This window comes from Orcinus orca, chromosome 3 (genome assembly GCF_937001465.1).
Source record: "Orcinus orca chromosome 3, mOrcOrc1.1, whole genome shotgun sequence".
NCBI classification, from domain to species: domain Eukaryota; kingdom Metazoa; phylum Chordata; class Mammalia; order Artiodactyla; family Delphinidae; genus Orcinus; species Orcinus orca.
The window spans coordinates 90,328,500-90,346,753 of record NC_064561.1 but is presented as its reverse complement, the minus strand read 5'-3'; the positions used below and the strand labels follow the sequence as shown (position 1 = coordinate 90,346,753).

Here is an 18,254-nt window from a genome sequence, read left to right as displayed (position 1 = left end):
TTCATTGCAGCACAATTTACAATAGCCAGGTCATGGAAGCAACCTAAATGCCCATCGACAGATGAATGGATAAAGAAGATGTGGTACATATATACAATGGAATATTACTCAGCCATAAAAAGGAGCAAAATTGGGTCATTTGAAGAGAAGTGGATGGACCTAGAGACTGTCATACAGAGTGAAGTAAGTCAGAAAGAGAAAAACAAATATCACATATTAACGCATATATGTGGAATCTAGAAAGATGAACCAGTTTGCAAGGCAGAAATAGAGACACAGATGTAGAGAACAAATGTATGGACACCAAGGGGGGAAAGTGGGGGGTCGTTGGTGGTGGTGGTGGGATGAATTGAGAGATTGGGATTGACGTATATACACTAACATGTATGAAACAGATAAGTAATAAGAACCTGCTGTGTAAAAACAAAATTAAATTAAAATAAAATAAAAACCAACCGAAATTTAAGAAAAAAAAGAGAGAGCGAATGTATGAATCCTATTCTTGTGCAGTATCCTTTAGGAATACTTGCATTTCTGATCACCCCATTTCCTTTTTAAAAGATAAGAAAAAATACGGTAGTATTTAGAGAAATGAAAATAGAAAAATCAAGAGGTGGGAGTGGCTTGTTAGTGTCAAATGCCTGAAGAAAATTAAGATCTTTATCTGGGACAAATGAAGGTGAAAAGAGCATGATCAAGGTCAATCATTTTGTGCAGGTGTCCAAAGAGTGAGCAGTGAATTTAAAAAGACTCCCTTCCAGTTGCTGTTTATGCAGGAAATCTGGCACAGTCCTCAGGGTATGACACACAAGAGAGAAATTTGAGTAATATTAGGAAAGAATTTAGAAGTCTCAAAACAAGGTCAGTGAACTCAAGTGCCAAGCACATGATATCGCTGGTGTCACAGAGAAAAGAGGTCAGTTCATTACCTTATAGAGCTGTTGAACCCACACATTTTATGTGGCTGAGCAGTTTTCTCTGGGAGATGGTTTGCTCATGAGAGGTTTAGATCCTGTATCTTTTGAAAACAAGTGTAACTAGCATATTGAAAATACCACACCTCATAATTCAGTAAAAATGCAATCATTTTTCTCCCACTGTCCTTTCACAATTTAGTCTCTGGGATAATAGCTCTTGCTCCTGCATGTATACTCTAGCAACCCATAATTTCCTGCTAATTCTTAGGTAATAGATGATCTATGGTCACTAAGTTACAAACATTATCCAGATGCAAAAAACTTAGGAAATCCAGTCCTGGGTGATACTCAAAACTTTGAACTTAAGTTGCTGTTAAATCTCCCTTTTTCTCTCTCCAACCTCACTTCTCCGAGCTTGGGCTGACTTCAGGATAGAAGCCTGCAGTGACATAGAGGGTAGTGGTCTTTCCATCTCTCTGCCTCCTATTTCTAGTCCTCCCCTTCCATCTTGAGCTGTTATTTAAACCCTACCAGGTCCAGTGGGACTAGTGGAGACAGGGAGAGGCAACACACAGGGCAGCTCTTATTTGAACCAGTACTCTCATTGCTTGGTCTCACTCTGGTCTAGCAGATGCCTTTTTCCCTTGAGATGTCATTTTCTTGGACTCCTCAGAGCTTTCTCACTGTTTCTCTTTCTCCTACAATTCTCTTGTCCCTGAAGGTTGCTTCTCTTATTTCTCTGTTCTGATTGTCACTTGTAACTCCTTCCTCGGCCCCTAGACACACAGTAGTGCATCTCGAAGCTCCTCCAGGTGGCTCTATTGGACAGAATCTAAGATTCTGTCTCAGGGCCCACGGCTTTTCCAAGGAACACTCATACATCCCTTGCCTGGGACTGATGTGGGTCCCAAGGCAGCAGCACTCTCCTGGTTCTGGCTCCAAAACAGTCAGTATAGATTCCCACCTGATAGGAGTCCAACTCCAGCCAGTGTCAATTTCAGCTTTCTCAGGAGTGAATTGGGTACCAGCCTCTAAGTCCCTCAGCCTTAGGAAACACTTCCACTGCTCTGTGAGGGATTTTCTCCCCCTGTCTCAGGTTTAGAGGGTTGCACCTCCTCCCAACTCCCTGAGTGCAGGAGGACATGGTAACATAATGTCCCTCCCCACCAAGGAATCTCTCCTCTGATCTCTTTTATCTACGTTCTCTGACCCTTCTTCTATGTCCTCGATGTAGCTGAGAAACCCAAGAGTGGCTTGAAGGTTCTTGAGGCCATTTACTTTCAAAATCTTCATAACATGGTCTGGCACCTTTGTTTGGAATTTTACATCTATTATGTTTTGTCGTCTGGTGGAAACTTCAGTTTTAAGATCGTATTACACAAGTAATAAACAAACATGATTCACGGGCCAATCCAGTGGTGTAACGTCCGTCTTTACTAAACATTTTGATATCTGAGTGTTGTTACTGTGTTAAAAAAAAATCAGGGCAGACAACTCTCTAAAGAGTCTTACTTAATCCTTGACCAGCTATGTTCTTTAGCACTTCTTAACTAGAGCTGTAGGCGTATGGAGTTCATAAAATAATTTGGAATGAAATACTGTACTGAATGAATATTTTTTATGTGGTAGTAGATGGATCCCCAAGGGCATCACGTGTCTTGCCTGCTAAGACCTTTTCCAGCATAAGAAAGTGGTGAGCCCACCATTCTCTTGCTGTACAGGAGGGCAGGAAAGTGGCTTTGCAATAGTGAGCCACTAGGAGACAAATTCTCCCAAATGAACTCCCTCACCGGCTGACCACTCTAAACCCAGACTTCACAGGCACCATAATAACATGTTTCTGTGAGGTTTGAAGGGAGGAAGGATATCCTTACAGGGTTGCTTGAGTCCAAAGCAGAGAGAGAAGGGAAATAAATATCAGCCTTGGGTCCAGATGTGGCATAACCAGATTGTGTGTGCTGCCGGCTGGCCCTGACCTTTGGAGTTAAGATTGAGAGCCAGAAAGGCTGTGTGTTGTAGGGATTTTTCCCTTTTTGTTTGCTTGTATAACACCAGGGAGGGAAATAGTTGAGTAAAAGCCAAGTGTTTCTTTCATTTCACTTCTCTGGAGACCTTAATCATGGAATTGGAAGGACTTGCTTGTTGCTTCATTTGTTAAAGCAGTGACTCCCTAAGCTGATGTCTCCTCGCCTTTTTAAACCTGCACCTTTGGTGAGCATGAAAGTTTCCCACCTCCTCGAAGAGGCTGATTTTCTCCCTCCTCCCCACCTTGCCACCTCCTTGAGATTCACATGCTTTGGGGAGTTATGGCAGCAGAGATGTCATCAAGCTGTACTTTCTATAGTTTCCATTACAAAAACAACAGGCATGTGTTGGCTTTCCAAATATATAAGCATGTATTATATACTTGAATGCACTTTTTCACTTTACACTGCACTTTTCGTGCTAACAGATCACCATTTGTACAAAGTGTCCCTGCGATTTCAGGAGGCTCACAGATCTGCTGAAGGCCAGGTATGAAAACTCCCAAGGGGACTATTTCTCTTCATCCTAGATGACTCAGTCATGGCCACCTCAAGGGCTCTTTTCTCCATCCTGTTGGAGCCTTTATCTCTGTTGGAATCAGTTTTAGAGCTCTAAGTGGACTTAGAGATCATCTAGTCCCATCCTGCATTTTATAGAAATGGATGTCCAAAGAGTTTAAGCAACTTTCCCAAAGTTACACCACTATGTTTACACTGCAGATCCTGAGCAACTACTCAGGTTGCTGAATTCCCTGCTCATCTTTCTTTTTACTGTATTGTCAATTGCTTGAATCTTCTGTACTTTATCCCATCCCTTTAAAAGATACCAACCAATACTACAAAACAAACAAATGCCAAGGTGGCAAACTCTGCAAAATACTTCATGTTCTTCTGTATATACTAACATCAAGCGTCCTTTACTTTATAGTGCCTCCACGGCTGAGAAAATACTATTTGCCATGAACCCATATTTTAGCCAAGTATTTTAAATGATACAGAAGAAAAAATACATAACCCCTAATTTCTCGTAGTTTAAAATCAATTGGGGAGACAAATGTGGTTCATATTCAGCTTGTGGCCACCTGTGATCTCTGGAAACTTTTTTTTTTTTACAATGTTGTGTTTAATTTCTGCTGTACAGCAAAGTGATGGAACCTTTTTAAATGCATTTTTAATTTCCAACCCTCCACACTTACTCTGTAACTTATTCTTCCTTGAATTCTTCTGTAGTTCATCTATATCAAGAATAATCTGTGAGACTGGAAGGAATATAGGCGAATGCACAGGTCATTTATTGCTACATGTAGTTACTAATAATATAAAAGCTCATCCAGCGATGAAACATAGCTAGTGTCGTTTTTTTCTAGATGGGGAAATGGGCTCAGCAAGACTACGTGACTAGTTCAGGGTTGCTCAGCCAGCGGTAGATGGAGCAGAGTCTCGCAGCCAAAGTGGCTGCTTGTCAGAGCCCACAAGCCCCCTTTCAGCCAAGAAAGCAAGAGTAGAATAAAGTAGGGAAAAGCCAATAAAGCAAAATACGCTTGTTGAAAATTACGGTTTTGTCACAGTGAGGTTTTGAGCACATCAAACTAGCTGACTGTGAAACGCTTTTGAACATGCCTCCTGTTGTGTGTGCTCTTCCTAAAGCTGTGTGAAGTTTTATGTGAGCAGGGCCCTTATCATGGTGGAGGAGGGATTTACAGAGGTGAATAATGGATAGACAGTGCTCTCAAGATATCTGTGTTGAATTCTCCTTTTATTTATCTAAGGACTGGGCCTGAGCTGGGGTAAATGCATGAGAGACATTAAGTCTCAGCACCTTCAGAGAAAAAAAGGAATTTATCATCCACAATTGTCATCTAAAAGCAGTTCCCAGGTCACAGAGTCTTGGAAAATGGGATAATGAGACTGCAGGTTTCTTTGGAGGAGAAAGTTGTTTGATAGGACCCATGCTCTTGTCAGACTCAGGCAGTGTTTACAGAGAATGAACCTGGAAATTTTGTTTGCTCAGGGTACTCTTGTCCCTAAGCTTTTCCCTATAAATCACCAGTGCATTGTGGGATCGTGTCACCTTTTGTATTTCTCCTTGGAGATGGAGGAAGGAAGAAGGGATTCAATAAATCCATCCACATGTAAATGAAAATTGTTTTGTTCAGTTGGGATGTGTCCATATTGTTTAGCCCCAAGGATATGCAAAATAAAACTTTTTAAAGTTTTCAACCAGGAAAAAGAGGAACATGTGAGAAAAAGATAAAAAACATACATTCTTCTTTTGACTTGCTCTTTGATGGAGGATGAAAGCAATAGCCCATCCCCAAAGAAGTAACCCTAGTTTTAAAAAATCCTTGGTTCTCAAAAGCCTGGCATTGCATGTTTGTTATATTTGTTCCTATTTTGTTTGTAAACGGTTTTAAAGGCATATGATGTAATGAAGTAAATGTTATTTTGCAGTTGAAAATTAAAGAGTTCTTTTGTATTTTAGGTCTTACAGGAATTCTCAGGGACAGTGAGGACTGGAGTGTGTTTGTATTATGGGGAGGGCAGTGAGGAAGATGAGGGGAAAACATTACAGCTCCTTCCTGAAGATAATTATAAGCCATAATCCCTCAATATATATATTTTTTTGCTTCCTCTGGTTTGAAATAAAAATAGATTTTTCCCAAAAATGTATTTCAGGGCCCTCTTAGCATCTCAGATGGAACCAACATTTGCCAGGAATGTTTTCCCTTGTTTTGATGAGCCAGCTCTGAAGGCAACTTTTAATATTACAGTTATTCATCATCCAAGTTATGTGGCCCTTTCCAACATGCCAAAGCTAGGTAAGTAATGTTTCCTATCGTTGTATATGTATACATGTACATATATGTATATGTGTGTATATATATATATATATATAATATAATTATATATACACATATACATATGTATATATAATGTTATATATTATATAATTATATGTTTAATTATATATTTGTATTTATATGTTTTTATATGAATTATGTATGTGTATATATTTTTAACTGTAATAGATTTTATATCAGTAGATTTTCTGGTCAATGTGTTGAGAGTGTGTTATGATTGTAGTATATTATAACCAGGGAGGGCAGTCACATGGGATATGCATCAGCACCCACATCTTGGTGATGGTAAATCCTGATTGTTTGTATTAGGAGCTGAGGACACTACACTGTTCTCATACATTGGCAGCCTGTCTGCCCGTTAATTTGGGCTTCAACTATTGATCATTAGTGATAACAAGCTAGTGAACTTGGTCTGAATCTGGTACATAGATGTGGGTTTGGTTTGGTTTGGTTTTTTTGTTTTGTTTTTGGCTCACAGTAGTTTTTTCTTTTGATTGAATTGGCATCCAATTTCTTTTAATTCAGAGATTCCTCATAAAAATAAAAATTCTTACTTTTTTTTTTGAAACTCAGAACATCTAACAACACTGGCCCTGCACTTCCAAGGTGCCAGTGATAGTTGCCGCTGAGAAGGGGCTACCTCCTTCAGACCAAGCCCCTGCCCCTGCCTGCCATGGTCCCCACCACTCGCTGTTAGTGTAAACCAGCCCGTTCACATCAAGTACCCGGCCCTCACAGGCGTTTGAGTTTGTGATTTCAGGTTTAAAACCCACAGTGTGACTCCACTGAAGACCTGCCCGAAACCTGAGAATGGCAGAATTGTACCTTGTTGACCTACTATGGGCCTGGGAAACTCTAGATTAAGGGCTGAGAGAGATGGGCTGGACTAGGAAACAGTCATGGATGGGAAAGAGAGGAGGTAGCTCATGGGTCTAGTTTACAGTGCCCGTAGATTTGCCCTCCATCCAGACCGTGTCATTCAAGGTGCTAATTCAGGACCGAGATACTGTCCTTAGGCCTTCCTAATATGTTTTTGATAGCTTGGGGGTAGACAAGTCCAAACTGCTGCACTCTGGAGAGGAGCTGGGAAGAAATAGCTGAGTGATAGTCGACTTGATGAATTATTTCAAAGGTAGATAATTGTGCTTATTATTGCTTATTTACAGTGATTTGGACTAAAATCAATTTCTCTAGGTCAGTCTGAGAAAGAAGACGTGAATGGAAGCAAGTGGACTGTTACTACCTTTCACACCACGCCCCATATGCCCACTTATCTAGCCGCCTTTGCTATCTGTGACTACGAGCATGTCAGCAGGACTGAAAGGGGCAAGGAGGTGAGTGACGGAGACCCTCCAGGTAAGGGGACATTTATACTGGCCGCAGGCTGCTCAGGCACTCCTGCATCAGGGGCTATGCCTACAGACCCCACCGTCCCCTCCTGGTTCTCCCTCTGATCTCCCGCAAGCCCTGTTACCACTCTCAGCGCGGAGTTGCAGAACAGGTTGCAACGGTTCCCACTGCGGTTCTGCGGACGGGTTTCTATGGAAAGGCTGCTCATTAAGCCCACTCGAGGCGGGTTCTGAGCCCCCCCACTTCCCGGGCTTTCGCTGCCTTTCAGAGTACAGGAGAGAACAGGGAAAGCGGGCACACTAGCATCTGGAAGCTCAGGTTTACCTGTTGTTGGCTTCGCCTACATGCTACTGCAGCCTTGAAGCCAGGGTGCTGCCCAAAATGTCTAGCAGCCACTATGACACAGACACCAAACAACCCAAACTGACACCAGCTGGGACAGCTGCTCTGGCTGAAATGCTGCAGGCAGGTTAAGCATCATCCCTATCAAGGAGCAGGTCCGCTGGGCTCCTCACCTCCGGGGCATGAACACTTCCCTAGAGTTGTGTAAATAGGTGCTCTGTCCTGAAACACCCAGTTTTTCACCCAATTATACTCTCTTTACATAATAATCCTTTAGAGAAATATCAAGGTTATTGTAGCAGTACTTTATAGACTGGTTCACTCCCTACGCTAGAGTGTGGAGGTAAGTAGGGCCAGTGCCTCAGGCCCAGTTCTTGCTAGTCAGATCGACTTCACCGGGCTGAGGAGAGTCAGGCCCTACAGCAGGTGGAGGCTCTCTCCTGGGCCCGTGAACTTCCAGGCTTGTGCCATTGACTTGTGGAGGCAAGGAAGCTGTGGACGAGCCAAGTCTGTCACCAGGGGGAGAATCGTTCAAAGCCCCTCCTCCTAAGGATGAATTAATAATACCGTGTTAGATGCAAACAACAACTCATTTTCCTCAGCTGTTGGATCCAGCCTGATTTCCCTTATTGAACAATCATTGGTAGATGCTTCATATTCACAGATACAACATGAGCCAAGTCAGATGTTCATGGCATATATTGATAAATCTACTCAGGCATGAGGTGGAAGCCCATGGTTTGTACCTGGCATGAAGGAGTGGGCCCGGAGCTCACGCGTGACCCAAGGTGACTGTCAGCATCCTCATCTCCAGTGGCTTGTTGCTCTCAATGCTGCTGCACAGTGAATAATTCTTATAAAGGATCATACCTGTTTCTTCATGAAAGATCACCCTGGAAAGAAAGCCAGCTGCCACAGAAAGCAAAGAGGAAATGGAACATGCCTAAGAAAGTCATGGTCTTAGCCAGAAACTTGAAATTTGGGATGAGTTTATCAGTGGAATGTTGCACTTGGCTCTGGCTCAGCTCTGGGAAGTGAAGGAGTCCATCATAGACTCTACAGGGAACCAGACTGTACTCTTGGAATAGCATCCAGACTCTACAAAGATGACTCATTAAGTAAGAGATAAAAATTTAGTGAAGTTGAAAATGCGGTTCATGCGTGGCATGAGGATAAACATAAGACATGGATAACTAAGGTTGGAAATAACATATTTTGAGTAGAATTTATCACACGTGGACATGTGTAAAGATATTCTGCTCTTAGATGTTGAGGTCTGCTGTGTCTAAGGAGGGCCACAAGGACACACTGGTGGGCTAGGTGTGACTTTGAAGGAACCTTATGGCTGCGTTCCCGAAACGTTCTGCACCTGTTCGTGATCCTAGCTGCCTGCCTCTTCCCCCACAGCTCGGAATCATCGTTTGCCTCCCTTTTGGCTTAAAGAGTGGTTGTTTACGGGAGGAGCTTTGTAACCTGGAAATTTACATGCAAACATTAGTTGTTAACTGCCTTTTTTCCTCCCATAACTGCCTTTTTTCCTCCCAAGACTACAGTTAATTTGCACACATTATCCTGAACGTGGGGAAAGGCGACTGTTATTTCCACTCAGTAGCGTGGACTCTGGTTTAGATGTCTTCCTGGCCTTGCCATGGAGGTGAGAGCTTGAGAAGGGGCAGGTACAGGTAGCGGTAGCGTTAGGGGCAGGGCGGAGTCCTGGGCCCCTCTTTCGCAGGATAATGGGGCCTGGCGGGGAGGAGGCTGCAAGGAAGGAGGGGCTCCAGGCAGGAGGCTTCCAAAACAGGTGGCTGCATTTTGTGAAAGGGGAGCGTTCCTGAAGCCCTCAGGTAATTCAAAAGTCACTTGATTCAAGACAAATTCTCCAGCAGAAGTAAAAGCCAAGTCAGATAAACGTGGTCGTGGAGGGCAGCAATCTGAAGATATTGTTGTGTTGCTTTTCGTTTTCTTTGCATTTTCTTTACTGTTTTGCAGAGAGCTCTTTCTCAAATTAACTGTATTCACGTCAGTATAATTATCTAATTCCCTCCTCGCTAACTTTCATTCTAGGGTTATAAGTTTCATATGTGTTTTTTAGCTAACACTGACAACTCTATTTAAAAGTGCTCAGGTGGTATTGGGGATACCATGACTTCATATTAAAATACCAATGAATGTTAAAACAACATCACATTAGTCATCAAAGTCACACAGACAAGTTCAGATGCCCAAACGACAGCACGGTTGTGTTAAAATAACAAAACACGGCAGGGATTTCTTTTCAGGTACTAATGAGGAAGTGTCATAAACAGAGAATATAATTCACTTGTTTCAACAACTATAAAGTCATAAGACTTTTGATGCACTTTTTAAAATTAAGGAAATTAACCTTATTTCAAATTTGGAAAATAAGATGGGACTATTAATGTGTTCTTTAACAAACCATTTTAAATTTACATGGTTCAAATTTGCTTAATATGTTCTATACTGTTTAACCCCTATTAACTGCCAATTCTGGTTTGAATCGTTGGAAATATGTCCTGAAAAGGGAAGCAAGGATCCAAGGGACCCTTTTTCTATTCCAGCATACAATCGACATTTTCTGTGGGGGTAGATACCATTCCCAGGATTATTTTTTTTTTCCTTACATCTTTATTGTCGTATAATTGCTTTACAATGGTGTGTTAGTTTCTGCTTTATAACAAAGTGAATCAGTTATACATATACATATGTTTCCATATCTCTTCCCTCTTGCGTCTCCCTCCCTCCCACCCTCCCTATCCCACCCCTCCAGGCGATCACAAACAACAGAGCTGATCTCCCTGTGCTATGCGGCTGCTTCCCACTAGCTATCTACCTTACGTTTGGTAGTGTATATATGTCCATGCCACTCTCTCACTTTCTCACAGCTTACCATTCCCCCTCCCCATATCCTCAAGTCCATTCTCTAGTAGGTCTCTGTCTTTATTCCTGTCTTACCCCTAGGTTCTTCATGACATTTTTTTTTCTTAAATTCCATTTATATGTGTTAGCATATGGTATTTGTCTTTCTCTTTCTGACTTACTTCACTCTGTATGACAGACTCTAGGTCTATCCACCTCATTACAAATAGCTCAGTTTCGTTTCTTTTTATGGCTGAGTAATATTCCATTGTATATATGTGCCACATCTTCTTTATCCATTCATCCGATGATGGACACTTAGGTTGTTTCCATCTCCGGGCTATTGTAAATAGAGCTGTAATGAATATTTTGGTAATGACTCTTTTTGAATTATGGTTTTCTCAGGGTATATGCCCAGTAGTGGGATTGCTGGGTCATATGGTAGTTCTATTTCTAGTTTTTTAAGGAACCTCCATATACTGTTCTCCATAGTGGCTGTACCAATTCACATTCCCACTAGCAGTGCAAGAGTGTTCCCTTTTCTCCACACCCTCTCCAGCATTTATTGTTTGTAGATTTTTTATAATGGCCATTCTGACTGGTGTGAGATGATATCTCATTGTAGTTTCGATTTGCATTTCTCTAATGATTAATGATGTTGAGCATTCTTTCATGTGTTTGTTGGCAGTCTGTCTATCTTCTTTGGAGAAATGTCTATTTAGGTCTTCTGCCCATTTTTGGATTGGGTTGTTTGTTTTTTTGTTATTGAGCTGCATGAGCTGCTTATAAATTTTGGAGATTAATCCTTTGTCAGTTGCTTCATTTGCAAATATTTTCTCCCATTCTGAGGGTTGTCTTTTGGTCTTGTTTATGGTTTGCTTTGCTATGCAAAAGCTTTGAAGTTTCATTAGGTCCCATTTGTTTATTTTTGTTTTTATTTCCATTTCTCTAGGAGGTGGGTCAAAAAGGATCTTGCTGTGATTTATGTCATGGAGTGTTCTGCCTATGTTTTCCTCTAAGAGTTTTACAGTGTCTGGCCTTACATTTAAGTCTTTAATCCATTTTGAGCTTATTTTTGTGTATGGTGTTAGGGAGTGATCTAATCTCATACTTTTACATGTACCTGTCCAGTTTTCCCAGCACCACTTATTGAAGAGGCTGTCCTTTCTCCACTGTACATTCCTGCCTCCTTTATCAAAGATAAGGTGACCATATGTGTGTGGGTTTGTCTCTGGGCTTTCTATCCTGTTCCATTGATCTATTTTTCTGTTTTTGTGCCAGTACCATACTGTCTTGATGACTGTAGCTTTGTAGTATAGTCTGAAGTCAGGGAGCCTGATTCCTCCAGCTCCGTTTTTCGTTCTCAAGATTGCTTTGGCTCTTCAGGGCCTTTTGTGTTTCCATACAAATTGTGACATTTTTTGTTCTAGTTCTGTGAAAAATGCCAGTGGTAGTTTGATAGGGATGGCATTGAATCTGTAGATTGCTTTGGGCAGTAGAGTCATTTTCACAATGTTGATTCTTCCGATCCAAGAACATGGTATATCTCTCCATCTATTTGTATCATCTTTAATTTCTTTCATCAGTGTCTTATAATTTTCTGCATACAGGTCTTTTGTCTCCTTAGGTAGGTTTATTCCTAGCTATTTTATTCTTTTTGTTGCAGTGGTAAATGGGAGTGTTTTCTTGATTTCACTTTCAGATTTTTCATCATTAGTGTGTAGGAATGCCAGAGATTTCTGTGCATTAATTTTGTATCCTGCTACTTTACCAAATTAATTGATTAGCTCTAGTAGTTTTCTAGTGGCATCTTTAGGATTCTCTATGTATAGTATCATGTCATCTGCAAACAGTGACAGCTTTCCTTCTTGTTTTCTGATTTGGATTCCTTTTATCTCCTTTTCTTCTTTGATTGCTGTGGCTAAAACTTCCAAAACTATGTTGAATAAGAGTGGTGAGAGTGGGCAACCTTGTCTTGCTCCTGATCTTAGTGGAAATGCTTTCAGTTTTTCACCATTGAGGACGATGTTGGCTGTGGGTTTGTCATATATGGCCTTTATTATGTTGAGGAAACTTCCCTCTATGCCTACTTTCTGCAGGGTTTTTATCATAAATCGGTGTTGAATTTTGTCAAAAGCTTTTTCTGCATCTATTGAGATGATCATACGGTTTTTCTCCTTCAATTTGTTAATATGGTTTATCACATTGATTGATTTGCATATATTGAAGAATCCTTGCATTCCTGGAATAAACCCCACTTGATCATGGTGTATGATCCTTTTAATGTGCTGTTGGATTCTGTTTGCTAGTATTTTGTTGAGGATTTTTGCATCTATGTTCATCAGTGATATTGGCCTGTAGTTTTCTTTCTTTGTGACATCCTTGTCTGGTTTTGGTATCAAGGTGATGGTGGCCTCGTAGAATGAGTTTGGGAGTGTTCCTCCCTCTGCTATATTTTGGAAGAGTTTGAGAAGGATAGGTGTTAGCTCTTCTCTAAATGTTTGGTAGAATTTGCCTGTGAAGCCATCTGGTCCTGGGCTTTTGTTTGTTGGAAGATTTTTAATCACAGTTTCAATTTCAGTGCTTGTGATTGGTCTGTTCATATTTTCTATTTCTTCCTGATTCAGTCTTGGCAGGTTGTGCATTTCTAAGAATTTGTCCATTTCTTCCAGGTTGTCCATTTTATTGGCATAGAGTTGTTTGTAGTAATCTCTCATGATCTATTGTATTTCTGTAGTGCCAGTTGTTACTTCTCCTTTTTCATTTCTAATTCTATTGATTTGAGTCTTCTCCCTTTTTTTCTTGATGAGTCTGGCTAATGGTTTATCAATTTTGTTTACCTTCCCAAAGAACCAGCTTTTAGTTTTATTGATCTTTGCTATCGTTTCCTTCATTTCTTTTTCATTTATTTCTGATCTGATTTTTATGATTTCTTTCCTTCTGCTAGCTTTGGGGTTTTTTTGTTCTTCTTTCTCTAATTGCTTTAGGTGCAAGGTTAGGTTGTGTATTCGAGATGTTTCCTCTTTCTTAAGGTAGGGTTGTATTGCTATAAACTTCCCTCTTAGAACTGCTTTTGCTGCATCCCATAGGTTTTGGATCATCATGTCTCCATTGTCATTTGTTTCTAGGTATTTTTTTATTTCCTCTTTGATTTCTTCAGTGATCACTTCGTTATTAAGTAGTGTATTGTTTAGCCTCCATGTGTTTGTATTTTTTACAGATCTTTTCCTGTAATTGATATCTAATTTCATAGCGTTGTGGTCGGAAAAGATACTTGATAAAATTTCAATTTTTTTAAATTTACCAAGGCTTGATTTGTGACCCAAGATATGATCTATCCTGGAGAATGTTCCATGAGCACTTAAGAAGGAAGTGTGTTCTATTGTTTTTGGGTGGAATGTCCTATAAATATCAATTAAGTCCATTTTATTTAATATATCATTTAACGCTTGTGTTTCCTTATTTATTTTCATTTTGGATGATCTGTTCATTGGTGAAAGTGGGGTGTTAAAGTCCCCTACTATGATTGTGTTACTGTCGATTTCCCCTTTTATGGCTGTTAGCATTTGCCTTTTTTATTGAGGTGCTCCTATGTTGGGTGCATAAATATTTACAATTGTTATATCTTCTTCTTGGATCGATCCCTTGATCATTATGTAGTGTCCTTCTTTGTCTCTCGTAATAGTCTTTATTTTAAAGTCTATTTTGTCTCATGTGAGAATTGCTACTCCAGCTTTCTTTTGGTTTCCATTTGCATGGAATAGCTTTTTCCATCCCCTTACTTTCAATCTGTATGTGTCTCTAGGTCTGAAGTGGGTCTCTTGTAGACAGCATATATATAGCTCTTGTTTTTGTATCCATTCAGCTAATCTGTGTCTTTTGGTGGGAGCATTTAGTCAATTTACATTTAAGATAAATATTGATATATATGTTCCTATTCCCATTTTCTTAATTGTTTTGGGTTCGTTATTGTAGGTCTTTTACTTGTCTTTTGTTTCTTGCCTAGAGAAGTTCCTTTAGCATTTGTTGTACAGCTGGTTTGGTAGTGCTGAACTCTCTCAGCTTTTGCTTGTCTGTAAAGGTTTTAATTTCTCCATCAAATCTGAACGAGATCCTTGCTGGGTGGAGTAATCTTGGTTGCGGGTTTTTCTCCTTCATCACTTTAAATATGTCCTGCCAGTCCCTTCTGGCTTGCAGAGTTTCTGCTGAAAGATCAGTTGTTAACCTTATGGGGATTCCCTTGTGTGTTATTTGTTGTTTTTCCCTTGCTGCTTTTAATATGTTTTCCTTGTATTTAATTTTTGACGGTTTGAATAATATGTGTCTTGGCATATTTCTCCTTGGATTTATCCTGTATGGGAGTCTCTGTGCTTCCTGGACTTGATTAAGTATTTCCTTTCCCATATTAGGGATGTTTTCAACTATAAACTCTTCAAATATTTTCTCAGTCCCTTTCTTTTTCTCTTCTTCTTCTGGAACCCCTATAATTCGAATGTTGGTGCGTTTAATGTTGTCCCAGAGGTCTCTGAGACTGTCCTCAGTTTTTTTCATTCTTTTTTCTTTATTCTGCTCTGCAGTAGTTATTTCCACTATTTTATCTTTCCGGTCACTTATCCGTTCTTCTGCCTCAGTTATTCTGATATTGATCCCATCTAGAGTAGTTTTAATTTCATTTATTGTGTTGTTCATTGTTGTTTGTTTCATCTTTAGTTCTTCTAGGTCCTTGTTAAATGTTTCTTGCATTTTGTCTATTCTATTTCCAAGATTTCGGATCATCTTTACTATCATTATTCTGAATTCTTTTTCAGGTAGACTGCCTATTTCCTCTTCATTTGTTAGGTCTGGTGGGTTTTTATCTGCTCCTTCATCTGCTGTGTGTTTTTCTGTCTTCTCATTTTGCTTATCTTACTGTGTTTGGGGTCTCCTTTTTGCAGGCTGCAGGTTCGTAGTTCCCATTGTTTTTGGTGTCTGTCCCCAGTGGCTAAGGTTGGTTCAGTGGGTTGTGTAGGCTTCCTGGTGGAGGGGACTAGTGCCTGTGTTCTGGTGGTTGAGGCTGGATCCTGTCTTTCTGGTGGGCAGGTCCACGTCTGGTGGTGTGTTTTGGGGTGTCTGTGGACTTATTATGATTTTAGGCAGCCTCTCTGCTAATAGGTAGGGTTGTGTTCCTGTCTTGCTAATTGTTTGGAGTATGATATCCAGCACTGTAGCTTGCTAGTCGTTGAGTGAAGCTGGGTGCTGGTGTTGAGATGGAGATCTCTGGGAGATTTTCGCCGTTTGATATTTTGTGGAGCTGGGAGGTCTCTTGTGGACCAGTGTCCTGAAGTTGGCTCTCCTACCTCAGAGGCACAGCACTGACTCCTGGCTGTAGCACAAAGAACCTTTCATCCACACGGCTCAGAATAAAAGGGAGAAAAAGTAGAAAGAATTAGTAGAAGTAGAAAGAAAGAAAGAAAGAAAGGAGGAAGGGAGGGAGGGAGGAAGGAAGGAAGGAAGGAGTGAAAGAAGAAAAAAGAAATAAAGAAAGAAGATAAAGTAAAATAAAATAAAGTAAGATAAAATATAATAAATTTATTAAAATAAAAAATAATTATTAAGAAAAAAATTAAAAAAAAAAAACGGACAGATAGAACCCTAGGACAAATGGTGGAAGCAAAGCTATACAGACAAAATCTCACACAGAAGGATACACATACACACTCACAAAAAGAGGAAAAGGGGGAAAAATCATAAATCTTGCTCTCAAAGCCCACCTGCTCAATTTGGGATGATTCGTTGTCTATTCACATATTCCACAGATGCAGGGTACATCAAGTTGATTGTGAAGCTTTAGTCCGCTGCTCCTGAGGCTGCTGGGAGAGATTTCCCTTTCTCTTCTTTGTTCTCACAGCTCCCAGGGGCTCAGCTTTGGATCCGGCCCCGCCTCTGCGTGTAGGTCGCCGGAGGGCGTCTGTTCTTCGCTCAGACAGGACGGGGTTAAAGGAGCAGCTGCTTCAGGAACTCTGGCTCACTCAGGCCGTGGGGAGGGAGGGGCATGGAGTGCGGGGCGGGCCTGCGGCGGCAGAGGCCGGCGTGACGTTGCACCAGCCTGAGGCGCGCCGTGCGTTCTCCTGGGAAGTTGTCCCTGGATCCCGGGACCCTGGCAGTGGCGGGCTGCACAGGCTCCCCGGAAGCAGGGTGTGGACAGTGACCTGTGCTCACACACAGGCTTCTTGGTGGCGGCAGCAGCAGCCTTAGCGTCTCATGCCCATCTCTGGGTCCGTGCTTTTAGCTGCGGCTTGCGCCAGTCTCTGGAGCTCCTTTAAGCAGTGCTCTTAATCCCCTCTCCTCGCGCACCAGGAAACAAAGAGGGAAGAAAAAGTCTCTTGCCTCTTCGGCAGGTCCAGACTTTTCCCCTGGACTCCCTCCGTCCCGGCCAGCCGTGGTGCACTAACCCCCTGCAGGCTGTGTTCACGCCGCCAACCCCAGTCCTCTCCCTGCGCTCCGACCGAAGTCCAAGCCTCAGCTCCCAGCCCCACCCACCCCGGCGGGGGAGCAGACAAGCCTCTCGGGCTGGTGAGTGCCAGTCGGCCCTGCTCCTCTGTGCGGGAATTTCTCCGCTTTGCCCTCTGCACCCCTGTTGCTGTGCTCTCCTCCGCGGCTCCGAAGCTCTCCCCCGTCCGCCACCTGCAGTCTCCTCCCGTGAAGGGGCTTCCTAGTGTGTGGAAACCTTTCCTCCTTCACACCTCCCTCCCACTGGTGCAGGTCTCGTCCCTATCCTTTTGTCTCTGTTTATTCTTTTTTCTTTTGCCCTACCCTGGTACGTGGGGGGTTTCTTGCCTTTTGGAAGGTCTGAGGTCTTCTGCCAGCGTTCAGTAGGCGTTCTGTAGGAGTTGTTCCACGTGTAGATGTATTTCTGGTGTATCAGTGTGGAGGAAGGTGATCTCTGCCTCTTACTCTTCCGCCATCTTCCCCTTGTCTCTCCCAGGATTATTAATGAACTACAAAATTTTACATGTTATTGCAAAAGAGTGAAATAGCACACTTTCTGAGGAACCACTGTTCTCAACTTAGTGAATAGCCTTCTGGGCTTTTCTCATTGTGTGGACACATTCAAACGTTTTATTATGCAGCTTCCTCTGAAAAGATAAGCCTTTGGCTTCAGAGCATCAGGGAACTGGAGCAAGCAGGCTGCCACTTTCCAAAAATCACTACTGCTTTTCCTAATCACTGCTTAATTGTTTCTGTTTAGATACGCATCTGGGCCCGGAAAGAAGCCATCGCAGCTGGAAATGCAGACTTTGCTTTGAACATCACAGGTCCCATCTTCTCTTTTCTGGAGGATTTATTTAATATTAGTTACCCTCTTCCAAAAACAGGTGAGGCATCTTCCCTTACAATGTATTTGATTTCCTATTATGGGGGCCCTGGGTTGAGATCAAAAGGTACCTAGACGGGCCTCCAAGGACCCATTGGCACTTTACTATTTTTGCTGTTTCGGAGTTAGCCCCGCTGGCTTCCCATCATTATGTCCTACACCTTCCTAAACACACAGGGGCCTGTCTGTTCTTTCTCTGCATCATTCCATGTGCCCAGTAAGTGCTCGGAGAGCTACCTGGCTTTAGATCCCTCCTGGATACTCACTGGCAACTTACATCCTCCAGACCCTGTCTTCTCTCTTGCATTCTGTCCTTTCCTCTCATAACATGAGTGTGCAATGCAGTGTTCTGCATCCTTTTAGCCGCTTGTGTGAGTTACTCCAGTTCACTTCAGTAAGGTTTTGTTGGTTTTTCAAAAAATATTCTCTAGCTGTGAGTCATTGGATTAGGACCTGGGGGTCCCATCTGTGAATTTTTGTTGTATAAAATTGGGATCATGTGTGAACATAATATGATCCTCGAAGGAAT

The 18,254-nt window shown here is 41.8% G+C and overlaps 1 protein-coding gene across 1 annotated transcript in view; it reads left to right on the top strand.

Moving 5' to 3' along the window:
- Nucleotides 1-18,254, top strand: part of LVRN (laeverin) — an 89,308-nt gene that overhangs the window by 21,909 nt on the left and 49,145 nt on the right. The window contains exons 2-4 of the mRNA XM_004267475.3: nt 5,618-5,760; nt 6,997-7,136; nt 17,600-17,726. Coding sequence (XP_004267523.1) covers nt 5,618-5,760; nt 6,997-7,136; nt 17,600-17,726 — 410 coding nt within the window. The remainder of the gene's footprint in view (nt 1-5,617; nt 5,761-6,996; nt 7,137-17,599; nt 17,727-18,254) is intronic.